Below are 27,589 nucleotides of genomic sequence, written 5' to 3' on the forward strand. Positions count from 1 at the left end.
CGTGCTATCACAAAAATCAATCACATTTCAATATGATTAAATAATGTATGATTTTGTGAAATTATATGACAAATCTGTGGTGCCGAAGCACAACTTCAAACATACACATAAGAAAGAAGTGAATTTCCTCTGATGAGTCTGAAATACGTATTTCTATATTATCTATACTTACATTACCATCATATGATAATGTACATAAACTCCACACTGAAAATACAGCAGAATGGCCTCTTGACATACGTTTTGGTGAACATCCAAAGGTGTGAGTTAACTGAAGTGAAGCTATACAACCAATATGAGGTGTTGCTTCTATCTTTGATAATTAGGCAATAAATCATATTGAGTTCAGCAGAAAAGGCAATTTGAGCAGGATATACTTTAATTAAGAAATTATAATAAAGAGTACAACCTTAAAAACTGAAGTACAGCACAAGGCATTAAGACATTTACAGCCTTTCCTTTTATTTATGAATCCATCATTAAATAAAATCCCCACTGGCAATCAGAAAATACAGTAAATAATAGAAAATATCGCCAAAGTAAAAGTTGAGTAAAAACATTAACAAAAATAATATTTCACGTGCAATTACTTATCAGCCTACCCTTTATTTATTTGTATATACAGTGAAATAGTATTACTGTGCTTAACAGTGAATATATTTGAACAGGATTAATTTACTCTAATATAATCAAAGGTCTGAAGATGGAAATCAGCATAAATCAAATGTATGTTTCATCTTACATGATTCTTACACCCGTGACCTTTTATAATTGTTTCTGACTCGTATTAAAATAAGGACAATATGTGAGTTAAACATCTACTTCCTGGGGGATATAAAAGAGCAGCATATGTTTGTAGATTATTTGATAAATAAATGATACCCATGCATAGATACAGTATGGCATCTCATCATCTCTCTGCATTCAGGAACATCACCTCAGCCTGGGTATGGCAAATAGAGAAGACAACTCATCCAAAAAAGAAGCAAACACAATATAGAACAAGAAAACTAGGGATGTCCTGGATTATTAATAATGAAGTGTCCACAACCATGCATATGATGATTATTTGGCAATATTTGTAATTAGTTAAAAACAAAATTATTCCACATCACATTTAGACTAAAGAAAGGCCTAACAGCAACCATGATTTACTATTGCTATAAGTCTCTGAAACATTTCACCACATGTAGGTGACAAACTACGAGGCTCCTATAATACCACCAACGAGAAAGGCAAAACTGTGTGTTTGGTAGTTTGTGTTGGGATCACAAACCTAAAGGGAGTGTGTGTGTGAGAGAGAAGTGATTGTAAGCACAAGGCTGAGTGCACATTGAGGCTTTCGAAACCTGTAGTCTCTTTTACATGTAGAGACAGGAGGGAGGGAGAATAAGTTGCAGCTCTGTCCGTATTAATGAGAGTCTGATGTTAGATTGGACATCCCAGAATCCTTAGAGTCTGGGGCGTCGGCGGCTGAAGTGGAAGAGACTTTTTCGTAGATGAAACTGTAGAGATTGACGTCAGGTCGCGTTGTGCGGCAGTTCTTGCACATCAGACTTGAGTACTGGTTCAGAAGGTAGTACAGCCTCCCTGAAAGGGAAAGGAGAGAGGATAAGAGACAGAGGGAGGAGATGGCGCCAGGGTCCAGAGGAAAAACAAATAATACAGGATGAGGGAGAAACAGGTAGTCAAGGTAGAAAAACCAAGAGAGACAGAAACTGTACCAGAAAAAAAAAGGAAAGCGTGTTTCGGGCTCATTTATAAATCAAGCACACATACACATACACACACAAGTCATGAGCTTTTTTTCTCTGTAGCTCCACTTTAGGAAATAGATGGCTTGAGGGGAATTTCTCTGAAAGGCTTCAATAAATGTCAGCGGAAGAAAAATGAAAAGAGGGGGAGGGGAGAGGCTGGGGTCAGTTCAGGCAGTAATCCACTCTGCGGCTGAGGCTGAATGGATGGGCTCAGGAACGGAGATGGCCCATAAAGTGGAATAACTTAACATTGAGATGGACTGCGTTCTGTTATTTATGCACAGTGTCCCTGTAATGACGCCAGCAAGGACAACCTCCATGTGCTGTACGAGCCTCAGCCGGTATCATTTCCATTCATGTTTATTATGCAATTTAGTGTAGCAGCTCAACAGAGGCAGGATGGACTAGAGAGTCTCACTCCCGGACCACAAATACTAAAATTATTCGTTCTTGTGTGCGAGTCTTACCGACGGTGACTTGTCTCTCGGTGAGGAAAGTGTGTATTTCATGAACATCCCTCATAAGCTGAGCATCTCCAAAGGTGTAGTACGCCACGTCTCTCCCAGCCTCTGCTGCAGCCATCAACTGAATCAGGGCTGAAAAAGTGAGAGGTTAAAAACTAAAGAGAAATCCAGGCAGCAACTATTTACCATATTAGCATCATTAGTACCCTTCAGTTTCAGAACACAATCATAAATGTGTAATTGACTGCTGGAAAGAAGCTGAGGAAACTAGGTAATTGGTCAATAAGCTGGATAACGTAGGGCTTCTGGCAGAAAAAAACACATGCGACAGGAGCAATTTGTATCAGTAGGATGAATAATCCACAACTGGTAGCATAACCTCATCAACAGCACTCAATCTTTTAGCCCTTGCAAATTAGGTCTTAAAACCTTTAAATATTTAACATAATGGATATTGATTCCAGATTAAAACACACAAAACAAACATCTCTTCCAAAAGGTCTGTAAGCTTAACAAGATAACAGCTTGTTTTTATGTAACTACCACATCTCAGTGTTATTTCCATCTAAAAATACCAGTTGTGCTAATTCCAGGGCTAAAGGGCGGGGGGTCCCCGAAAGCTAATATCATCCTCAGGGACTGTGTCATGTCCATGAGATCTATTCAACGTATGCTGCGGAGGAAATTAACAGCTTCAGTTCTAATTGAAACTGAACAAAAACATACACATGCTATTTCAATCACGTTTGCATTAATAATGCACCTTCATTGGAAGATTTGAGTTTTAGCAAAGCCCAGCCTCCATTAATGATGAGTACGAACAACAGTTAATTAAAATGTTTAAAGACATTGACTAGAAAAACCCAACATTGCAGTGCGGTTTACAGGAGAGAACAGTAAAGGCCCCCTGCTTGTGAAGAGTGATGTTGTGTAGGCCCGCAGGGGAATGCATCAACCTGGATTTATGGTGCCCCCTCTCTGTAATCAATTACCCTTTTAATGGAAAACATAAATGTGTGTCAGCTGATCTATAAAAGGAGGGACGGGACAGGTGAGTGACACCCTGGGAGCTACTAATTGACCAGAGGAGATTGGGAGAGAGCAGCAGCATCGTTTGGACGACAAGCAGCCCGGACGAATGACTGATCATCTGAGCTACTTATATTTATATAGTTCATATTTTTTATATTAAACCAATGTTATGCATATCCTGACCTATACCAGTAGTAACATTTTAGCCCTCATGTCTGAAAAACCATATTTCTTTACACCTGTTATTCAGTCTTGTCCTTCCCTCTATCTGGAAGCATGTTTGTACTTCAGTTAACGATACCTTTGAGCCGCGTGTCTCCACCAAAAGCTCCACAGCCCCAGTTGCCTGTGGCTACTGCAGAGAGGTGCTTGCTGTTGGCGTTGTGTCTGAAGAATCCACAGTATGCCTGGGAGTTGGAGAAAGGCAAAGTGGGGAAGCGATAGACAAAAGAGAAACATTTTAAATATTTTTCTATGATCCGTTTGTACAATATATTATAATTCTGGGTGCTGTATTGAGATGTGCAGCAAACAGCAGTGTTGGTTTCAGTTTGGTTGGTTTCATGTGGGCTAAACATCAAAAAGTCACAATGTTTAATTGCAATGAAGGACTTTGAAAGTGCCCACAGGTGCATCATGTTTTGCCTAATTCCTCAACAGAAAAAAGAGAAAACTAGAAAGAAATACACAAAAAGGAACTACAAATTAAAACATTACAATCTTGAGCTTTAAAGCATTGTCAAAACTACTTCATTCCAACTAAAAAACAAGCTATCTATGTATGAAAGCAAGCTTTAAGTCATCATAAACTACACTACATACAATGTGTGTTTGTGTACTGGTCGTTCTGCTATATTTTAGCGGTTAGTTAAAAACACAGTCCAAATAAAAAACTAAATATAAGTGAGACAACTGTTTTCCTCCACTCTGTATCTGGCAGCCGAGCAGCGGCTGGGGGTCAGCAATGCACTCAGCTGTGTTATCACTAGCGGCCCGAAACTACTGGGTCAGTTCAGAGTAGTGAGTGAGGAGCCAGTAGGCAGTCAATGGCAGAATAAAACAGACAATGAAAAGTATATTTAAAAAGTGTGATTCACTGCAACAACAAGCGGTTCACCCCAAAAATAAGATTGTATGATTCTACTGATGAAGATAATGACAGTACCACTTCTACAAATAGGTGTTGTAAAGTATGCTATCGGTCCAATAAGCTGTTGGTAGCCCTGAGATCACCGAGCATTAAATTCATATCTTTGCAGGTGGTACCCAAGGATGTCAAAGTTAACCCTTGGGAGCTTTTACTCAAAAACAGCATAATGTCCAGCATTATCATATCATTTTATCACTTACTGGCAATAACATATTTATTGTGTCCTTTCGCGAAGACATTTGTTCGAGGAATGTGTAAAACTATTATTTTATTTTGGTTAATCTATGTACAAACAAACACAAGAACATCACTCTCTCTCACACAAATTATTATGAATCCCACAGCACTTTTTGGAACAACCCGACCCTACACAGCTGGTGAGGCGGAGACGATTGGTTCGGATCGACCGGTACCTACAAAGACACCTGGCCAGTCCTAGCTCCTTAATGCTGCTCAGAAGGGGTCTTGGCATTCATAATGGCGCCTCTCGCTCACCTTGTTGAGTTCTCTGGTCATCTTCTCAGGGAGAAACTGCTCAAGGAAGTGCCTATATTTGAGAGCATCAATGGCCACAATCTCTGTACATCGTCTCTGCCAGTCATCCCTGAAAAAAGAAAAGAAAAGAAGAAGGATGGAATTAACAAATATTTAGAAACACCCGCACATCTTCTCAAACTTTTTCCGACCGAACAAACAGTACTATTTGAGGAGAAATACCTGGCTGTTTCATCTATGTGGCTGTCCTTCCATCTGTAACTCTCAGCATAGCCAGCATATTGACTGTATTGCTCAGTACCTACAGAAAAAGAAAGAAAGTAGAGGGCAAACACGACATTACTCAGTATTCAGCAGTCAGAGCGCTCAGTGGGCCTAAATCCGATTCAGCGCTTTATTTCTTAAATCACATTTAGTGCTCTGTGCTCCCCATGTGAGTACACACAGTATCAGCTTGTATTGGATTGTCATAAATAAAGGCCATTGATTTAATAAGTAATCCGCTTTGGGCTTTGAAATAAAAAGCTTTCAGCCATAATGTGAAGAAATGGTCAGAACAAAAGACCTTGGCCACATTCCCAAAATGCTTTCAAAACATGAAACAGCCCTGAATCATTCATTTACTGACACCTCTATTATGAGGAAGTTAACCTTATATATACTGTACTGGTATGTGCTCACGGTTAGAGCTCCAAAGTTTTCATTATTCATCAATGCATATACAGCTGTTCAATTCTGAAAACGATGCCTATTAAAGGCTCCAAACATTATGCATTAGGGATGAGGAAGTTTAACTGCACCTCAATGAAGAGCAGGTGCTTAACACTTGATTAATATAGCCACTGATGGTTTCCTGTATGTAGTGGCAGAGTTACATATGCCACTAGATCAAATGTATTTTAAAAGCAATGCTAAATGTCATCGCTTGAAAGTCTCTCTTGAAGAGCAGTAATTAAACGCTGCTTTTACTTTCTCAAAATTGACTTCAAGTATTACCAGATGGTACATGCCTAAAATTAAATGAAGTCTAAGTGTGAAGGGTGATTTTTATTTGTGCTTTTCTATGTAAAAAATATGACATTGATAATGGCTTGTTCTGGAGTATAACCCAACAATGACAGTGAAACTGGGCGAATAACTATATGAAGGTTAGGCTCAATGAACAAGATGAACATGTATTTTAAACACTTAGTCAAAGTTTGTTCTCCAACACTTGGAGAACAAACTGGACTCTTAACGTCCCATTACAGGCCACCCATATCACTTTCTCCATCAACAGAGCTACCCTCTTCCTCCATCACCTTGATCCTTTATATCCTGGCAACCGCCCATGAAAGCTTCCTGGCATACAGGCTTCCATCACGAGATTACATTGTGGCCCTTTAACTTCCGACATGAAAACGCCTATGGACCAAAATTGATATTACCATGTGAAGGCACCTCAAAAGACAAAGACGTACTGTATGTTTAACTTGACAGAAGAGGAAAAACAAAGACGGAAGAAGAGAGTCTAAAAACAAAGACTAGACTTTAAGAGGAAACACTGAATACGTGGTAGGAATATTCTGCAAGGTTTAAATGAATCTATGGCGTAACTGGCCATTCCATTAGTGGAGCAATGACCTTAGTTGGGCAATAAATTCCTTTCTGTCTAAATGTAATAAAGTTAAGTGGAGAGGAGGAGGCGGGGAAGAGGGAGGGAGACAAAATGATGGGAGCCAGGGAGGAGGACGGTGACTAACCACTGAAGGTGACTTAGAAGGGATGGGGAGCTTAAGAGAAGATAACATGGCGCCATCCAAAAGAGACTTTGTGTGGACGAGACAGAAGTCGATTTTAACACCGACTGGGAAGCACTGGTTGTGTGTGTGGTTTGTCTTATAACCACTGTAGATCAGGGGTAATAACACAACGTTGACTCATTTTTTTTTTTTTTTACTGTGCTGTTCCAATCAAACTACAGTATATGCAACAAGCAATGCACAGGAAAATATATGCAAGGTGCAGATATACCACGCTAAGCCCTCGCCTGTTTTAGGTCCATGTTATGGTTGGGTACCATTCACATTATAATCAATACTGGTACATGGACCCAACTTCACCTTTTTCGGTATTTTACTCTCTCTGAAATAACAAAAGTTCACATTCAGTTGTAAAAAGTCAAAACTCAATTTAAACGCGTTATTTATTAAGAATATTTTACACAGAAGACACAAAATACAACTCTGCTGTACCTCCTTCTCCCAAATCCATCCCTACAACCTCCAGTCTATCCCAGTCTGTCAACAGGGAAGCACATATGAGACATGTTGCCCCGGCCAGCTTTGAATTTTGCATTTCAAATACTGCAGCAAGCGTTGTCTGCGTCCAATTTTGAAAAGTGTAACCCCGCTTTTGGTTCGACATTGCCCTGAGTCACTGTGACTTGAACAAGCTGCAGCGGTGACGTAGTCCCACTCGGTCCATTTCTCTCTATGCTCCAAGTTACCCTCTCACCCAACCACTGATTGATTTAACTTAAATCAGAATCCAGTAGAACCAACGTATTTCGGTTTGTACCCTTAAAACCGCTGCGTTTGGTACTCAACTCATGTTTCTCTCTCGCTAGGCACAAGTTCAAAGAATCAACAGAATCAATGACGTGCAGACATTTGGGAGCACCATTTATATTTACATTTAGAGTTTCTGCAGGCACAGCTACGTTATAATACATGCACTCATGTTAAACAGATGTCATCAAAAAGAAATCTGAAGGCTAATTTGAATGCCCCTGAGAAACAGGCACCAAGGCAGGATGAGTGTATGTTACATATTTGCTCTGTCAAGCTCGATAAAGTGGGAATAAAAAAAATAGGATGCAAGCATAAATCAACTGACTCAACGGAGGATATTTTGAAACATGGTGAGGGGGCAATGAGATAAAACTTCCCCACACTCTACAAATACTACAAACAAAAATAATTAAGGTCAATTTGAATCAACATGTGTGTATTTGATTTGATGAAATCCCACATCAGCGATCATATTGTGTCCACCGCAACTTTTATGTTATTACATTTTTTGGGCCATAACTACACATAGGGTGTTGTATTAAAAACGTGTTTCCATGATTTTCACCTGTTTGCTCATACTTTGACCAGAGAGGTACAGGCTGCAAGGCAAGAAAAACAGTGGGATAGGCAGAGGAAGAGGTTGAAAAATAGAGCAATTCTGCTGTAGAGAAATGAAGGATAACTGGGCAGTCACAAGTGAATGAATGCAATGGATTTACACCGTTACTGGATAGAATGATGGGGACAGAAATTAATGGAGCCCAATAAACACACAGGCTCAATAAACAAGAGAAAATAACTCCGACATGAAAACAAAACTAGTTTTAGACACCACATGGCATAAAGGTGTACTGCATTCAGAGTGGTAGAATCATATGTCTGGGCTATTCGTTCTATATAAATTGCAGACTTTGACGTCAACCATATCTGACTTTAGGCATATATCATCCTGATGAACTTATACTTCTCATTTAATGTATTCCTACCTCAGTAAACATTGTGAACATGATTCGCTAATTTTAAGTCTTTTTCAATACAGCATCATGTTCATTAAGTAAATAATGGTCACTTTCAGAGTTAATGCCTTGGGTGGGCTAGCTTGTGATTGACAGGTCGCTACCACGGCGTTGTTCTGTCTGGAAGTTGTCTGTGTTTTCGTTTGAGAACTTAAACCCTTTACAGCGGTTTTCAGTTAATGAAAGTTAATTAAAATGTTTGTTGAACTTCAGCTCAACCCTCTCATATCACCTGTGGTTTAACTGTGCAAAAAAAATGACAGTCTAAATGTCAAACTCAAGGCCTCAAATTGGCAATCCACAAACCAATGGGTGACGTCATCCACACAATTTTCCCAATTTCGAGACTTTTTGGAGACGCATTGGGAAGGACACTTCACCTTTACCGGTCGCTATAATAAATTAACATTTACCAGAGTTTTCCACACATGAGCTTTACTTAAGCCAGAGACCAAGGTATATAAATAACTACATAAGTATATATATTAGGCAAACCATTTCAGCATTTGTTATTTATCAGTCTGAGAGAATGACGCCATCTGTGATCAATTCATTACTGGACTGCCACAACCTCATGCCTCGCTGCCTCGGTGTGGGCTGGGCAAACAAGACTACGTTGGCATGCAGTCGCCTAACTTGCTGCTGTCGTCCTCTCAACAGGATCCAGGTATGGGCGATGGACCGCTGCACTCCGACAGGCTTCTCGAGACACATTATGCTCACACTAGGAGGTTCATTCCCATCCAGATGACTGCAGTGATTGTTTAGAAGAAATATTGCTCGTTATTGTTTTACTGCTGTTCTTCATTAATTACCTATTACCCCATTCATGATTTATTCGAAATGTTCATTTGTATGACAAGGCACGCCCAATCCGTGGATTTTGACACAAACTACCAGAGTTAGATAACCGCTTTCTCATCTTGTATCACCAAAATACATTGGTTATGATTCACAAGATGCTAATTGAAGGATAACAGCAGTAAATAAGTACACCATGGCAGCAATGTCGCACATTCTGTTTTCTTTACAAGTGCTCTATACCCAACAACGCGGTCTGAATACGAACCATGCCACAGAATGTCCGAACAGGGTATAAACCTTTAAATAACATGTACTAATATCTGGTCTCTGTATGAGTGTGCCTGTGTGTAACTGTGTATGAACGCATGCGTCAATCTTTTGCTCATTCGCTGCCTTGAGCTCATCGACAGAAGGCCAGGACTTGGAGCGTAGATGAACTGGCCTTCATGCTCAGCTCCCTATTCACTGCAACAATGCCTAAAACACTGCTGATGGTCTAACTTGCGTTCCATCGTAACAGTCACAACGCTGAACTCGAGGCAGCAACTTGCCCCTAACCCAATGAGGGTAATTCACTGTATTTTCTGGTAGAGTATCACTGAAAGGTGGTGCTGACTCAACTCATCTGTTTCATGCACAGATGCAACCAACCCAAATGGGTGCGAAAGGTCACAGTCCGATAAAACGACACAATTTGCAAAAAACAGCAAGGCAATTTTGAGGACACCAAACCAGACACTCACCACTTGGCAAAGATTCTGCCCATGAAATCAGAAACAAGTGGAGCCAATTCACTTAGAGAGCTGCTTGACTTATTGCCAAGAATACAATTCATTCCAACTACACACGACATAACTTCAGCTTCACCATGATAATGGAGTGCAACCTTAAGTTTATTTTTTGTACAACAAATATTACATATATATATTTTGAAATATGACTACTCATTTTTTTTAATGTACATTTCTCCTTTATCCCATTTTTCAACAACACATGAAGCAAAGAAGGAAGGAAGGAAGGACCAGATAAAGTTCAATATAAAAAAGCAGACATTATACATGGAGCTCTGAATAAAACAAAGGAAATTGAAAAGCGCAGTTTGCCCTTTCTTGTTTTTAAATCTAATGTTGTCAATACCAGTTCCCTGGTCTATACTAGTATTTTTATTTGATTTGGTTTGCTGAAAGTGAAACAATTGTTCAAGACGCCCAGTAACTAATGCCATACAAAGTAGAAACTGAACGTACCTGTGACGATGAGGCATTCAGAGTCATCCAAAGCTTCAGTAAAGAGGCGAGAGACAATGAGTTCAGGGTTGATGAGGAACCTGATCTCCTCCTGGACCAGTCCATGGCCTGTTACTCCACCACCAACAAACCGGTTTGCAAAGTCCACCTAATAAAAATATTATAAGACAATACAGTGAAGAGTTACCCAAATGTCACAGCCCCTCAGTTATAATCACAACGAACAAAGCTTGATTTAACAACATTAATATATTGTCTTGCCCATACTACGCAGTTGAGAAGAACTTTGTGGTTTAGCTACAGTCACTCCCATACGTGAACATATTGCTCTATTAGTGTCTACTTATTATCTGTCACCCGCTGTGGTCATTTAACACAGATAAATGTCAAAGGAGCACTGCACTGCTTCCTGCTCGTGAATAATCAAATCAGGAAATCGTCATAGAACAACTCACATGAAATCATGAAGAGATTCAACTATCGATCAAATCTTCAGTTATTGATGAGCAGTATTGCAGAATCTGTATGAATGTCTGCAAACTGCTGCTATTTTTTTCAAATGTTGGACCAGTTTATTGGCATTCCCTGTGTGAGGTCACTATTCAGTGATGTATCCACAGGGGGCGAGGAAACACCCTACCTTTCATTTGGAAAATAAATTGGTACTAAATATTTGTCATGGAAAAGTGGCAAGACAAAATATATAAATATATAGGACCAACTTCGAGTTAAAAGGATAAAAGATGATTTTGTTCTCAATGAGCTCGACCAACAAATGGGTGAGGCAAATGAATTGGCCAATATAAGCTCAATGCAGATATAATGGTATCGGTGTATATTATAGTCAATAATTAACAAGGAATTCACAAAGTGAAAATGTGCCTAATAGATAGATGTTTATGGGAAAAACGATGAGCCAATATGCAATTGTTTGGTTTTTGGAGCCTCAAACTTTGAGACTCCCCAGGCAAACAATGGCATGATTAAGTTTCCAAAAGCAAAACACATGATCACTGAGCAAATCTGCCGCAGCACAGAAGGTGTGCTCTCACCTTCACTGCTCTCACCTTTGCTGTCATTATGATAACAATATCCCAGATACCATCAAAGGCCAATGCTGAAACTGGTTTAAAAAAAAAGTTTTTAGATTTACCCTGTAATATTAAATATCTCTTATATCAAAGGCTAGAAAAGTGTAAGTGGTTAACAAAGTTGTCCTTCATGGAATTTCAGCATTTTTTTTGCCAAATATGTTGGTGGGATCCTGGAGCTTCAAGCAGTTAAAGTCCACTCCTTGTTTTTGTGGCATGGAATACAAGGAAAAAGCGGATTCAACCACAATGCTGCTCTTCAAACAGGCCGTCAGGGGTGAGGGTTCTGCTCACTGGCCCACAGCTACGTCAATCTGTGTGACAGTGAGTGTGTTTGCGTGTGTGTATGTCGTCTAACCAGTCGCTCAAGTTCTCACCTCCTCCACTGGTTCACCTCTGACCTCACCCCCCTCGCCCTTCAATCTCACCTCGTGACAGAATGACAGCCCACTGTGCCCTATAAAAACTCAACACACAGGCAGTGCCCAGCCTGCAGAGGTAGCCATCAATCCGCCTGCAGGACTCCTGGCCCACTGGGTTGGTCCCAGTGAGATGGCTCACCCTCGTCATCTTTTCCTCCAAGCGCCTCCTTTTCCCTCATCTTCCTACCCCAGGGTCTTCTCCTCCACCCTTGCCTCCTCTGAACTACTCAAGTGTAAAAATCAGCTGTCATATAAGAGTACAAAAACACTAGCTGTTCTTGAAAACTGAGGAGTGAGGAGATGGGGTGAATCAATGCAGAAATAACTTTCAGAGATTCACAAAAATCCTACCAGATTTACATTTTCGGCAGGTAGTGGACAACTATTCAGACAAGTGAGTCTCTTTTGAAAGCTTCACAGAAAGCGTGGTGTTGGTCAGAGACATGTTTATTGGGTTTGACCTCTACAAATGCAAAACTGATAAATTAATCAAAGAAAGAAACAATATTTATTATTACTGATATCCAATCGAACTGGAGTAATTATGAATAATATAAATACTCTAATAATAAATACATTATCTTCTCTCATTTCAAGTAAAATAAAGGCCGGATTTAAAACAGAAAGCTTTTGAAAAATGTGACTCTTAAAATAAAGTACTTCATTTTAGAAAAAAGAATTTAACTGAATTGTCCTGCAGCTTTAAATTCATTTCATTCTGGCGTCAAGCGATGTGGGATTAGGGAATTATCTGTGGTTATTAAACCACTTGTTAAACCACTATGACCTCAAGGTTCTATGCTAAAAATATAAATGTGTGCGCAGGGACTTTATCTGTGGTTATAAAACCACTTGTTTCAGCTCATTTCTCGTCTCTGTTGACATCTTTGTTGGTCAGTTAGTTAATGTGTTAAGGTTCTGATATTGCGCTCTCAGGTTTATAATTCTGTGCCTAAATTTCAGACGCGAGTCGGTACGTTTGCTCAAAAGATATGTGCTTTGTCTCGTAGCGGCACTTCACATGAGACATGCTGCTTTTGAACAGGTTGTGGGAATAATAAACATATAGGAGTCTGTCCATCTTTGGTTAAAGGCTCTGGTTAAACGGTCCACATTTCTCTTTTTGGAGTGACTCACATACTTTTTCCGACTCTCAGGTCTCTCTCCTGTCGCTCCCATGTGTGTGAACATCTCACTCTCGTCAAGAGCAGCGCTTAACGAAATACACACATGTGACTGGCTGAGTGGGATCTTGTGAGATGATTTACAAGGCGTATGATTGGTCGGTGTGTTTTCTGGACCACTGAACAAGAGCTGTAAAGGTTAGAAAAGCTGCACCGATTAAATAGAAGTCCATAGATCCATCCATTATCTTTTTTTTTCCTCTTTAGGGTCGCGGGGCGCTGTAGGCGATCCCAGCTGTCAATGGGCGAAGGCAGGGTTCATCCTGGACAAGTCCCCAGTCCATCGCAGGGCAGACATAGAGACAGACAACCATTCATACTCACATTCACACCTACGGGCAATTTTGAGTCCAATTAACCTAAGAGGCATTAGAGAACCCACGCTGACACGGGGAGAACGTGCAAACCCCACACAAAAGACCTGCCAGACCGGGATCCGAACCCCAGCCCCTCTTGCTGTGAGGCGTCAGTGCTAGCCACTGCACCACCATGCAGCCCAAATAGAAGTGATCCATGAAAATTGAATAATTCTCAATTATCTATTGGTTTTCGGTCCAGGGTCCAGAGACAACGGCGTCTGTTCAGGTCCCGGACCTCGGTCCACCTGTTCGTGACCCCTGATTTAAAGGGAATCTTTTTACAAAGAAGGGGGGCACTTAGGATGAAAATATACCTTAATTACGCCAGCATATAAATAGTTTCAAATCTTCTGTATGTATGTTTGCACAAATATAAGAATTGACAAATAAAACTGACTTTGACATTCAAGGTTAACAGCAAACAAATTCCTACCTGCAGCATCCCGTATCCATCATCCTCAATCGTCCCTTCACAAGTGATGTGTAGGCGCTTCAGCAGTGTCTGGGAACTTGACGAAAAAGCAAAACTTTCAGTTATTCTTAAACTAATAACTGTATTAAAACAATATACTAATTTAATGTAAATGAGGTGAGGCTGCAAAATGCACTAGGAAAGTGTGCAGGTACTAAAAGGAAACTGATCCCAATGCTCTCAAGTTTGACATAAATAAACACATATCACCTGAAACTTTTCTAGTCTTTAATTTGTTGTAACTTTCTTTGAAACAAATGAGTGGTTGGACAGGGAGTATTTGTGATTCAAGCCTAAAACCATAAACCTGATGGAATATAAACTGCCACCTCAACCTCAGTTCTTTCCACAATAATTCATCTGTATTTTGCACCATTCATTCCCACAGCCCCTCCTGCTGAAAAGCCACACAGCACAATGCAGTCATCCTTATGTCTCATGGTAGGATGGAGCAATAACGATCAGTTGTGCACGTGAACAGCCGAGGAACCGTGATGTGTTGATGTTGTTAGCAACTCAGACCACATCAACACATTTAGATTAGTTCATTCAAGTGGTGGGGGTCAAACCACATTTTTTCATACAATTTAACCAGATTTGTGTTACTGGACATCACAATAATATTTACTGACCAAACGCATAGCATCAATAAGTGTTAGAGAAAGTTGAGGCTTCTTTAAAATAAACTGTTGTGTGTCATTAAATCATTTAATGAATAATAAAGTTACCTTTCCCAGTTTGGAGGATTGTTCAGATGTTGTCTTGTAAATGTAACAAGACCCTTGGGCTCTTGAAAAGAAAATAGAAAGAACTTTTTTTTTTTAAATGTTCATCAACTGAAAAACACGCATTACAAAGAAATAACAGCTGCACAATCATATAGGATGTTATTAATACTTACTGGTCTGTGTAACTCTCCTGAAGTAACAAAGTAGAGTTCTCAATTTCTCAATTTTTCTTGGTGAAGCGCCTTCAAATAACCTGAAAAAGAAAGCAAATGGAATTTGAGTTAGCAATATATTTTTTGTAGGCTACGAACTTTGCTGAATAGTACATGTTCTATTATTTTTGTTTAAATTACTTTACACACATATATACACACACACACTTATATATATGTATGTATGTATGTATGTATGTATGTATGTATGTATGTATGTATGTATGTATGTATGTATGTATGTATGTGTGTTTTGATATTAAATGAAACGTAATGTGTCTTTAAAGATGAGAGACATGGATGTTTCACTCAGGGGCATTATCTATAGCTCACTGCACAACAACCATGCCACAACATGTCATGAGTGAGGTCAAGCATTTAAACTGGCTTGATGTCTCTCCCTTCTACCTCTGTCCTTCCCACAATGGTAATGCCCAAGGCCGTGTTTCAGTTCTTCAGAGTTAACATAAAAACTAGGGTGGAGGAAAATGACAGAGAGGGAGAGAGACGGATAGAAAAGATAGAGAGCATTGGGAGGACATTTTAAAATCACCTCATACTGATACTCTTCCTCCATTAAAAGCGGCCAATGCTGATGATTAATCACTGTTAAGCATTCATCTTTCCCTCCTGCCACTTTCTGCCCAGACCAGTAAAGAAATAAAAACAGAGGTGGCAAACTAAATGAAAATGCAATGCACTAAAAAGGTTTTCAGTGAGAAAAAACACATTTAAGATGCAATTCCAGCACATCAACAGTCATATTAATTACTTGTTTCCTATCCACTGTAACCTTACAGTGCACCAGGAGACAGAAGATTTCTGACAGTTGTATTAATACTAATCAGGCAGTTTTCCTACAAATGAGGAAGGCCATCTTGTGGTCACCTGGTCCAGAAACCAAAACAAAAGATGTATTTATTAATAATGAGCTTTGGTTCTTGACTGAACTGCTAAACAGACTTCCTGTCTTCTCATACAGAGGGAAACAAGCTAAAGAGATAAGTCTGCTTTCTTTCCTCCTCCTCAAATCTATCCATCACTTAACAGAGGACAAACCTTGACAGTTCCGCCAAAACAGCAATCAGCAGATTGCTTGCTGCTCTGCTTGTCCAAGACAGAGCGCTACTGTAGCCGATAAGCAAAGTGACGGACACTCCCTCAATTACAGAGGGAATGGGGGGGCCAGTAACGATCCAGGGCTCATTTTAGACTGCACCGGTTGTCTTGTCTCATCTTCTCAGAAACACCAAGACTTTTTCCCCTCTTGCTCTTTCCTATATTTCACTGCAGGCAGAAATGCTAATCGTGAAGGCAGGCAGGCAACCAAGTGCCGGCATGGGTCTGACCAGCCAGCCCTGCAACTGGAATCGATGCTTACATTATTACATAGCCCTCTTCACTTAGTGTGCCACTAACATTTGATGTGGAAGCACGTGCACCCATACAGATGACTGATTGTGAGAGTACGATTAAGATTCAGATACAATGAGGAAGTTGAAGAGGGGATGTGGACCAAATCACACATAATCAATATGACCATCCCTGGGATTCATAAAATAATCCTGCTCGACTCCCGAGGGAGAGCAGATGGCTAATTAGACTCTGGATAGCAGTTAGAGCCCATGCAGATGACAGGGAATATCACAATGATATAGTACTAAACCTACTCTTTATGTTCTGCAGAGTGTGTTAGCACTATCATAATAAGGTACTGTCACAATGACATCTCCAGTTTGTGATTACACACATCACTAATGAGGAGACGGTGCCTCAAAGAAATACAGGGAAATTGAGTTGAGGTGATATCTGGACAATGTCAAGTCAGTGTGTACTGAGCTGCTTATAGTCTAGGAATACTGTAATAGAGCTGGTCCTCACCCATACACAACATCTTTAACATTATCAGCTACTTAAAATGTCTCAAGCAAACATAAACAAACAAGACTATTAACAACAATCAAGACATTATCCAACAGAGAACAAGCTTTACATTGAATTGAATTTCCTTAATAATGTCACACCTTGTTCTGCTTTCTGCACACATTACACCAGTAGAGGTTGTGTACTTTAGACACAAGAATATAGACTTCACTGCGTTCATGCATCACCTCCAAGAAGCCAGTGACAGATAAACAGGTGTGTGTGTTTGTTTCAATTAGCCACCCCAGGCTTTCTTAACAGACCACTGGTTCTGAGTGGGTCGACACAGCACACCTTTATTTAACACTCCTACTCTGAATCTCACTCCCACTCAAAAAAGCATAATAGAAAAAATGGCGCTCAAAGAGACTCTCTGCCCACAGTCCCGTCCTCAAGGCTAAAAGGTGACAGAGGCGGAACCTGTACAGCAGGCACTAATCTTACAACTACACAAAAAACATAAATATGCTCTTTGACAAATGAACAAATGAGATACCACACACTTTGACTTTGTATAATGGCTAGATCCAGGTCCAGATTACTGTGTGAACTCACTGGACACTAAATGAGTCAAGGCTGAGTAATATAATTCATCTATTAAGGTTTTCAAGGCAGTAGTGCCCCCTTATGGAAATCAGTTTACTTTGAATGGTAGGATCACGAAAAACACAGCTCCTCAATCAAAAATGTTCCTTTTGCGAATAAAAACTAACGACTGCAGCTGAAATACCCTCGTGAGCTAATGATCATCGTCTATAAAGTGTTCTCCAAAGGATGGTGTGCCTTTACCTGTAGAAGTTGATCTCAGGATAATTGCAGTACTCCGACTTGCGGGAGTTGCGTCGCGGGAATGTGCAGAAGAAGGCGTTGGCCAGAAGACAGGCTATTTGCTCCTGAGACAGTGTAAGGGAGTGATTCATCTTTAACTTCAGGAGAGGAATTGGCTGGAAAAAAAAACAGAGAGGAAAAAGTGACAAAGAGACCAAACCTGAAGGACTGGCGATCAGAATGGGAAACATGGGGACAAAGAGACATGCACAGGAAACACACAGGTTATGTGTGTGTAGTAGTGTAGGTCTGATGGCTAACAAGGGTAGATAATTAGTTTAGCAATCTAGCAAGCAGGGGAGACAAGGAGAGTTCCATTAGGTAAATGGGTGGTAGTAATTAAGGTCCTGGTTTTCTTGGTCTCCCCCGGGTTCGTTCAGTCAGACACACAGGGCCCATCTATCTTCACTGATTAGGGCTAAAGAGCCTCCCTAGGCTGCCCAGTTAGCAGATCAATACCAGATCTAGTAACACACATACACATTAGCCTTGACGCTTAATACTGCAAAAATAAAGCACAGAGTCAGATCGCTTCATTGGTCAACCACTACAAATGATTCTGAGGCAAAAATCTGAACTAGCTTCCCCTTCTTTGGTTAAACATGAGCATCTTCAAGGTTCCTCCCCTCGTTTCTGTCTCCAGTAACAACCAGAGGGATTTTCCAGTCCTGCCCAGAGTGGGAGCTGATTTTAAATGATTTGATTAAACTGAGGACTCTGATATAGATAACTGAATTACATAAATACCAATCTAGGAATTTTTTTGCATTGCTATAATTGATGACGGAGAACAAAAATGAAGACAAATGGGGATGACATTTAAAAATCTGTGCCATGGATCAGCTCAATTTACTGTGAATCAAAGAGAGGGCTCTGATTCTCAAAGTATATTGCTCAAAGGAGGAACAACTATGTGTCCTAAGGAATGGACTGAATGTTTAATTTCATAAGAGGAATTTCCTCAAGTGCACAAGCATGACACATCAGATGGATGACTAGAAATAAGACGGACCTCTCCACTCGCAGCCCACTTTTCTAATGAAGCAGTTCTTGATATGGACCAAAAAGGAGGATTCATTATCTGGCGGTTGTAACTCATGAGCTGATCTAGTATAACATCCACTATATAACCATTCGCTCTCCTCTCTGCTGACTGCACGCACCTAATTCCTTCCTCCTATATCCCTCGATACTGCTGATCTCTGTTTAACCGTAGTGCAAAAGCTCGCCATTCAATTGTCTCACAAAACCGCCCCAAATGTAAACTGTGTTAATATTCAAAAACAGTACTGTACATTTCACTTACCATTGTGCACAAGAGAGGAGCATTGAGTGCGAGTTTAACCATAGCTGGTAGTACATCATCAAACAGGAGTTGTAACTCTGACTGCTCAAGACACTGGAGAGAGAACAAAAAAGAAGAAGTTGTGTTAAATGGGCTTTCCCTGCCTAGTAAAGCAGGAAGTTACTCAGCGTCAACAGTCAAAGCGACTGATTTGATCTGAAGTGACATGTTGGTTTGTAACACCACTGATTTTTCCAACCCAAATATTTTTTGTACTGTTTGTTTTGTTGTGTTGCTTTCGTTATTAAGAGTAGAGAAAAATGAAGTTTGTATCTTGGTCTTATATTGACAAATACTGTATATCCTTTTATTTTACAGTAACGCAGAGACAACCATAGTGAGACAAACTAACACAGGGTTAATACATACTTTTACCAACACATATACGGGGCTTTTCCATGCATTTGAAGCAAATTTTCATGACCATACATGTTCTGAAACGTCAGTGTACAAGTGAAAAATAAGAATAAAAAGACTAATAATATAGAGTCTGAAGTCATCCCACACAAAGAATGATGCGACATCAAGAGATATAACTAATCTGCCCGAACTTTAAAGCATTGTTTAACCAATATAGATTGTTCTCAGTCGATCTTATCTCCACCTATTATTATTATATATTATATTACTATACAGGCATTTGTGATGCAAATTTCCATGATTTTCCCAAAATGTTGAGGTTTTTTTTTTTGTTAAACTTCTGAAGGTCTGAATATGGCTTTTTTCAATATATGATACAAATGTCTGTCCAGCACTTTAAAGTCAAAACTGCTCGACCAAATGAAAGTCTGCTAGATTATAGGTCAATCCCACTGAGCAACTCAATGAATCAGTTTATCGTTTCTGACACAAATCACGTCCTGAACAGGGAGTACAAATATGTTGCCATCAAATATGTTGCAAATGGAGCAACTGGGATGAAAGAAAAAATTCAACTTTGATCTGAAAATAAATTCCTATCATCAAATAATAATGCGAACTTAACACAAAAGTCTAAGAATCGAAGAAATATAAGAATCAATTTCTAATTTCTATCTATTGGTTACAATATTTTTTGTTTCTCACTTTTTTGCATTACCTTTCCATTGGCCTTATTTTCTAGCAAACAAGTTGGCAAAGTAATTCCTTACTTTGTACGGATAAATTTCAACAAATAATACAATCAAAAATGTTTAACATCCTTTTGAACAATTTACACCCACAAATATAAATACACATGAAAGCTCCACATGCGATTTATCTTTCAATTGTTGACATACTTTTTTTTAGGCTTTAGTATTGTCTTGAGACAACCTGGCCCAGCCAAATACTTCATGAAAGGTTTAAATGGTCCAATAACTGTTTGACAGCGAGTCTGAGGTCATAACCTAATATATATCAGTAACCAATATGAAAGGATGCTCAATTCTCTCATATCCAAGAAGAAAACTCTGTGTCAGTGAAGGTAATGGAGGTTTATTGTTGTTTTAGGGTGAACTTCGACTCCTCAGATATCAATTTCAGCACTTCAGTGGTGAAAGAAGAAAAAGAAAACAGGTTTCTGTGCTGCAGAGCTGCTCGCTACACAGAAACCTGTTTTAGAACAAACTACCATCAATCTGGGAGCGAGTCTGCCCTGGCCTCAGCATCCATACTTCAGCCTATAGCTTACCTCAGCATGCATCTGCAATTCCCTTTAAAATAAACCCCCAGTTATTCCATCATAGACCCAGATTTACAACGCAATCACTTATGAGTGTATTGGCTTACTCATCCATCACTTGCCTTATTTTATCAAGGTAAGCAGGGAGGCTTGTGCTGATTAAATGGACTTCTGACGCAAAATGTAAATGACCGGTTGTGGAGAGAGTGGCAGGGAGGCTTGAATTTCAACAGGAAGTCTTCGGTGGGTGATTTGGCCGAGGGCATTTATATGGCTGCAGAGCAGATCTGACTAAATGCTGTCAGAAGTAATGAGGGGGCAGACATCATAAAGTGCTCTTGTGGGACTAATAGATGGTAGCTGGTGATGCGACAGGATGAGGGTAGAAAGATGATCCTCCGGCCTTTCCACAGCTACAGCTGCCGGCCACCACGATAACACACAGGTTAGGCAGCACACAAAGTATATCTTCACATCAATACATATGACAGACTGCGTTCAAGCAGGACGTTTCAGATTTACTGCAGCATAGACTAATGATCGATTACACTCTGATCTTTATACAAGTTATTTTCATTTCCTGGCAGCTCAAACTACGCAAGTCTCAATTTCACATTTTTATTTAGAAGCCTACGTATGTGTTATAGAAAACAAAACAAGGGACAAAGCACAAAAGTGAAAGGGAGGGAGTGTGTTGTTGTCCTTGCTGCTGAATGTTCAGGTACTATTGTAACATCAGCTGTACTTTCCTGCTCAGCCCTGAGACATTTGTCAGAAAGTGACACGGTGACAGTTTCAATTGGCAGGGGAAAAACACTAAGATATATTTTTTTATTTACAGACAAGCCCTAATTTGGATAACTCTTTTCCCCCCTATGGCAATTACACAGTGAGCGGCGTGTCAATCATTGGCCCAGGGGCAATGTACCTCGTGACAATTACCCCAGTCCTGCACAAATGTTGCTCTAGATTTAACAAGGTGGTCTTGTCTGAGAAGTAAAGCACTACAGGGAAAGAAAGTAACATTATAAAAAATGATACGAGAGGAGGAGCAGTAAAGATTATTCTGTCAATTACTAATCAATTGGGTTGCCCAAAGAATGGCTAACCAATTCAGTCTGTGGGATTCTTCACTACACTAGTCTCTGTGAGAAAGACGGTATGTCTGCATCCGGTAACTAATAGAAATGTATCTGATAGAAAGCAGACACAACCAGCAGGTATTTGCATCTGTACATTGATATTTCCTACATCACTTTTGTCCATTACTACACATATTGTATTCACTTTTGATATTAAAACGTTGACTTGTCCTTCTCCTGCAAACGCCAGCTCTCCTTGCTAATTTCCTCTGATGGAAATAAATGCAGTGAAACACTGTGCTCAAAGTAATGAGTAGAGCCGCTGACACAAAAGACTCCTGGAAGGGCAAGTTTCTTGCTGGCATCCTTACAGATTTAATGGGACCTTTTAATTTAATTGGATTTAGCTATAAAAAAAGGCTCAGGAGGCTATTGATCTATCGAGCTCTCTGCTTTTTATTTCAGTGTGGAGGAAAAAAACCACAAGTTTGGAAGGGTTTGAATTTAGCCGAGTAATCAACTAAAAGGAGAACATCACGTTCAGATAACAATCTGACTGGACTGCAACAAGAATGAAATGTTCCTTCTTAATTGTAAGGACTTCATTAGAATAATGACCTTGTTCCTAATGGCTCTAACAAAGAAATGAGCCCACGCTGAAAGAGTTTGATAAAAAATGACATGCTTTAATAAATGTAGGTAACCAAATTAGGCTTGGAGCTGAAATTCGTTTACTGTCTATTCAAAGATCCTGTCTTCTTCTTTTTGGCCAATTTGGGTGGTAATAAGCCATGTATAAACACACACACACGCGTAAAATATATACATACATACATACATACATACATACATACATACATACATACATACATACATACATACATACATACATACATACTCTATTTGAGTCTAGTAGGCAGATAGAACTACAAATATTGAATCTACATATTGGGGGAATCTTTGCAAAAGGATTGCCGCTTTATTTGGAAATACTAAATTTCATTAGTTAATAGCTAATGTCATAACAACGGAAAGACGGGTAAATATTCATCCCAGATGGGAAGAACTTTCTTCAACAACAGGTATGTGATTAGAGTCCATAACTGTCTTGAAAAGAGGAAAATAAGTGTGAAAAAAATACGAAGCAGACAGAAAAGAAGAAAGACATTCCCCTGGTTCACCAACAACAGCTGCCGCCGCTATGCTCTGTGCTCATCTGTCCTAACTGAAGCATATTTGCTCCCCTGAGACTCCCAGGTACTGGAAGGGGACGAAGCACACTGATGGGCTTGCAGCCAAACAGAGGAGAGCAGGCTCCCTTTGCAACAACAAGTCTAGTTTAGTATCAGCTTTAGCTTCATTAAGGTTTATTTTGAAAGATAAAATTGATCTTGATGAGTTAAACAAACACAGCCAGAAAAGGTCACAGGGACTGTCAGGATCTCGGAAAAACACAAAGGGCTTCATTTCACTAATGATGTGTTTATTAGTCAATTACAAAAACAAAAGCCTATTTTATAGGAAATTTGGATTAACAAACATATATGTATTGCTTATTTAAATGAGGTTTCACTCCCAAAAAATTTGATTTAAAATGCATATGCTTCAGCAAAGATTCATGACAAGCTTTGTGTGATAAGAATGCTTTAAGGACGCTGTATTCTTCCTGCTTCATCTTTTGGACAAGACCAGCTAATAGAGAAAAGGTAGCAGTCATGTTTTGGACATCTTACCTCTGTGCAAAGAAGGTTCAGGGCTGTGAAGTCCCATTTCTTTGCATGGGCTGTGTTGTATCTTAATATAGCATCCTGTAGAGAAGAATATGATGTTATTTATACATAGAAGATAATTTTTAAATATATTAAACTGTATGGCAGCATTTTAACAGTAGGTTTAAAGCACAACAATATTTAGGATCTCAGATTACAAAGCTTCTTTCAATCTGAGCCAAAACAAGCTATGTTTGTTGCAAACTCTGCCACCATGTGGTTGTTTATGGAATATGTTTTGTAACTACTGTGACATTTCAATTGGAATAAAACCATAGAAAGGCTCAGGCATACAAGGCATGCTGTCCAAAGAAGCAAACATACCAATTTTATTTCACTGCCCAAATTCAAATGCTGAATTCCCTGTTTTTACTTTCCATCCACACTAAGCTGCAGAACGTTAGCAAGGTGGACAACACTTAAAACTACAGTATCATCATTTCAGTCTGGATGGGAAAAAAATGTCTCTCTCCCTCACTCCAATCACTGATTGCAAACGTAACAGTGTTCATCTCTACTAAAACACAAAGTAAGTGATCAGAAAGTAAGAGGGAGCAGAACAGAGGTGTGAGCTACTCAAACCAAACTAAATGTGTCTGTCCCACTCCTTATAAGATGATGGATGTGGTGTGTAATGTTGTTGTTTGCCAACATAAAGAGAAGCTGGAAGATAAATAGCTGTTTCCCTAACTTTTGAGTGGGGACATTTAAAGGCTGTCTAACCTGTCTTAATGAGGACAAAGAGTATGTTCAGCCTAATTCAGCCGAGTCTGGTCAGCACAGTTCTCTTACCCTCACATCCAGAGAACTTTTGAACCCTCCTTGCAAGGAAGTGTGAATCAGCTCCCATCGACTTTGGACACCCCCTCCATCCTGATGACAAAATGCCTTTACTACAACATTCCTAAAGTAACTAAAAAGGTTGTGGTACACTCGTAGATTTTTTAAAAGCATGCAAAGCTGCGATGCACAAGTATACCTCAGAGTCCATAGGAAACAGATTCTTCTCTGAGCAAGGCATCTTCACGGACACGTCGTCCCACGCATCTTTGAACTTGCCGGGATATGAAACAGGGACCTCACCCTCTCTGAGGAGATTTGTCTTCAATAGAAAACAAATATAGGTTACTGCTGTGTGTAGAGAGGTGATAATTGAGATAACAGCTTTCTTTTTGCTCATCAAAAAGATGCAATTGTTGGCTTTTGGTATGGCAGATGTTGTGAAATTAAGAAGTCAGTCAATTTAACTCAGTTAATTACTTCTAGTAAGTTAATTAAGATATATGCTATAAATTTTAAAACTGAATGCACAGGTAACAGGAAAATTATATTTTCTTAAAACCGTAATAACAAATAAAAAAAAAATATTTGTTGGATTTTAGGGGTGATGGATAGAATTTTGCATCGGTGGCAGTGGTTAGTTGTTGGCAAAAGCAAGTGGTAGCGAAACAGCAGCACTGACAGTGTTCCAGTGGGACTTGTGGTAGAGCACACAGTCTGATTAGAGCTTTCCTGACAAGAGGCCCTGAGGGGATCATTGAGGATGGTTTCACTCTCCCAACCACGTTTCTCTATCTAGTGCTCTCTCTGTGTGCTGACCCACCACACAATGTCTAGTCACATTTGCATGCACGTTTTATTTGTGACGTATTCTTCACAACATACCACACACAAAGAACACCCATAGAACAAGTGGTTGTTTACTCACTCTGACTGTGACAGTGTGGGAAAACATAGATTTCAGGTGAGGCAGAGGGGGTGCACACTGAGGCATTCTGTTTAGCTCATCTATGGGAGTCCCCAGCCATCGTCTGTCCATGTTATGCAATGCGAATGACACACTATAAAAAAACAAAACAGAACAGAACAGTATGCCGCATGATTACTGAGGGACATTGGGAGCAAAATGGGGGTAATACACAACAGGAAAGAAAATTTACTTATCAGAAAAGACTCAATGTTCACCTTTCGAAAAGAGCACCTGACTGGCTTCCAATAAACTCCTGGCTCATGTCAGATGAGCCACTGTATTCAGCTTTCTCAGCATCCTCACTTCCCATGGCAACCAAATGGACTTTTTCTTTGGCTGAACACCCAGAATCAGAGTCTTTGACAAACGCCTCAGAGTTCTCTGCACAAGAACTCCCATCGTGATCATTATCTGCAGCGCTGTTTGCAAACACGGTTTTACAAATGGGGCTTTCTGGACTTAGCATCTCCACATCACTGTTCGGCGTGCTGACACCCTTCCTGGGACTATCACTAAGACAGAGTGTGAGTTTTGGATTTGAAGAGTGTGCAGCAACACAGGTTGTTTTAGCAGGGTGATACCCAGGTGAAGACGACCGTTTAGATTTCTGCCCGTTAGAACAGTCTGTTTGAGATGTGTCACTTCTGCTGCCTGGACGAACAGGTTCATCCAGCCCACTTGCAGAACCACAGTCCACTGAAGTCTGAGATGCTAAATCATCTTGGGTGTTCTCCATTAATGCACAGTCTTTTGTTGTGTCATTCTTTTGTGGTCGACAAAACAGTTCATTTTTTCCATCTGTCAAGATTGTTTTTGGAACATCGTTCATGACACCTTCCAGGGCGACTTCAGCGGTCACACTGTAACAGGACAGAAAGAGAACAAAGAGAGAAAAGGTCTTGTTAGCAAGCTGAATCTACAGAGTGCACTTATGATCACAGGGATGCCTCTTCCCCTTTCTCAGGGTGCACTTCTTAACAAGTAGCTTATATGTGTAGATCGCTTAATTATAAAACATACTTGAAACTAATTGTGGCAGGATTGATTTACCTTCTTTGAGAATCCATCCTTTCATCCATCTTCAACGGGTCAGACAAGATGAGTCAACAACAGCTGCTTAAGAAAGAATATTAAATCACGTATCAAGAAGCTGCAACAATGGTGTATAATTGTATACATACATCAAGTTATAATATAGCGATAGACTGCCCGTTTTCATGTGACACTGGACTTTACATAGAGCCAAATACAAAGCTTTGTACACTCAGACCTTTGGTACGGACATCAAGGGAAACTTCACAGAGATGGTTTAGTGTTTTAGGACCTTGTTTTGGCCAATACGGGGAGAGTACTAATCGTAGCTTTTGATTTAGCATCAGTGACAGTTTCGTTTTATTACAAGAGCTCGGTCGCCAGAACAACACGGCGAAAAGATGCTTTTGGCAGGTTCAAAACAGCTACAATTAGCTCGCTAACTAACCCCAACCGAACTTATACCTTTGACATAAATTATCTTCACTGTACAACGTGTTATTAGGGTAATAACCAGAGTTGTGCAGTGTTTCCTTCCGATGGGTTTGGATAATAGCTTACCACCTTGATGCAAGCACATCTTGCGGGACAAAACAATCAAGTCATCTTGAGCTAACTTAGCTTTGATTGGCTAAAAATCAAAACGTTAGCTTTTCTTCGCTCTCCCCAGTTGTGTAGATAGCGCTACCGTAAAGCAACTACATCGAGCTAGCGGTGCTGTGTCCAGTGAAATGAAAACATAAAACTTACAAGCACGTTCCTCCTCTTCGTGTAACACTTGTGAGTTCAATACATTATCATTTTACATTTTCATACAGAACTTCTTTCTCCCTAACCACATATCTCTAAATGTTTTCGTGCCGTTAGTTTACGTCTGCATCATCGTTGCAGGCACACTCAGACCAATCATACACGTTTACCAGAAAAAGAGGCGGGATAAATAGTTGGTATCCTAGCAACTTGGCCAAAAAGGAGTTTACTGTCGTATAACCATCAAGAAAACGTTAAAAAAAAAAAAAAAAAATAGAAGGGAAAGAGTACGAATACGTTACATTTATACTTCCTCCTTACATAAAATAGGTGAACTTCAAAATCCTAGAGAGCATTCCAATAAACACAGACTGAAAGTTTGGAACATGTTTTTTTTCTTCCAATGTGGCTCACTGCAGTCCATATGGAGTGATTTGAAGAGCTGGTTACAGTCCATGGGGATTGAGTTGTCACTGTGTTGAA

The 27,589-nt window shown here is 39.8% G+C and overlaps 1 protein-coding gene across 2 annotated transcripts; it reads right to left on the minus strand.

Annotated features, from left to right (window-relative positions):
* Positions 1-361: 361 nt before the first annotated feature.
* On the minus strand, positions 362-27,245 carry LOC137780144 (poly(ADP-ribose) glycohydrolase-like). 2 transcript variants are annotated; one of them, XM_068568514.1, is made up of 18 exons: positions 27,107-27,245; positions 26,375-26,437; positions 25,540-26,184; positions 25,283-25,415; positions 24,554-24,676; positions 24,367-24,447; positions 23,539-23,613; positions 19,043-19,135; positions 17,698-17,852; positions 14,947-15,026; positions 14,774-14,834; positions 14,007-14,082; positions 10,518-10,665; positions 5,121-5,199; positions 4,899-5,007; positions 3,555-3,660; positions 2,225-2,353; positions 362-1,590 (listed from the first exon to the last, which is right to left on the minus strand). In XM_068568514.1, the coding sequence occupies exons 2-18, from the start codon at positions 26,401-26,403 to the stop codon at positions 1,412-1,414; spliced, it is 2,301 nt and encodes a 766-aa protein (XP_068424615.1). In that variant the 5' UTR covers positions 26,404-26,437; positions 27,107-27,245; the 3' UTR covers positions 362-1,411. The 2 variants fall into 2 exon arrangements, with proteins under 2 accessions (XP_068424615.1, XP_068424616.1); XM_068568515.1 differs by having other exon boundaries at positions 26,375-26,440; positions 27,107-27,242.
* Positions 27,246-27,589: the final 344 nt, after the last annotated feature.

This window comes from Clinocottus analis, unplaced genomic scaffold (genome assembly GCF_023055335.1).
Source record: "Clinocottus analis isolate CAN_PGR_092001 unplaced genomic scaffold, fCliAna1.0.p SCAF_8, whole genome shotgun sequence".
In the NCBI taxonomy this organism is placed as follows: Eukaryota; Metazoa; Chordata; class Actinopteri; order Perciformes; family Cottidae; genus Clinocottus; species Clinocottus analis.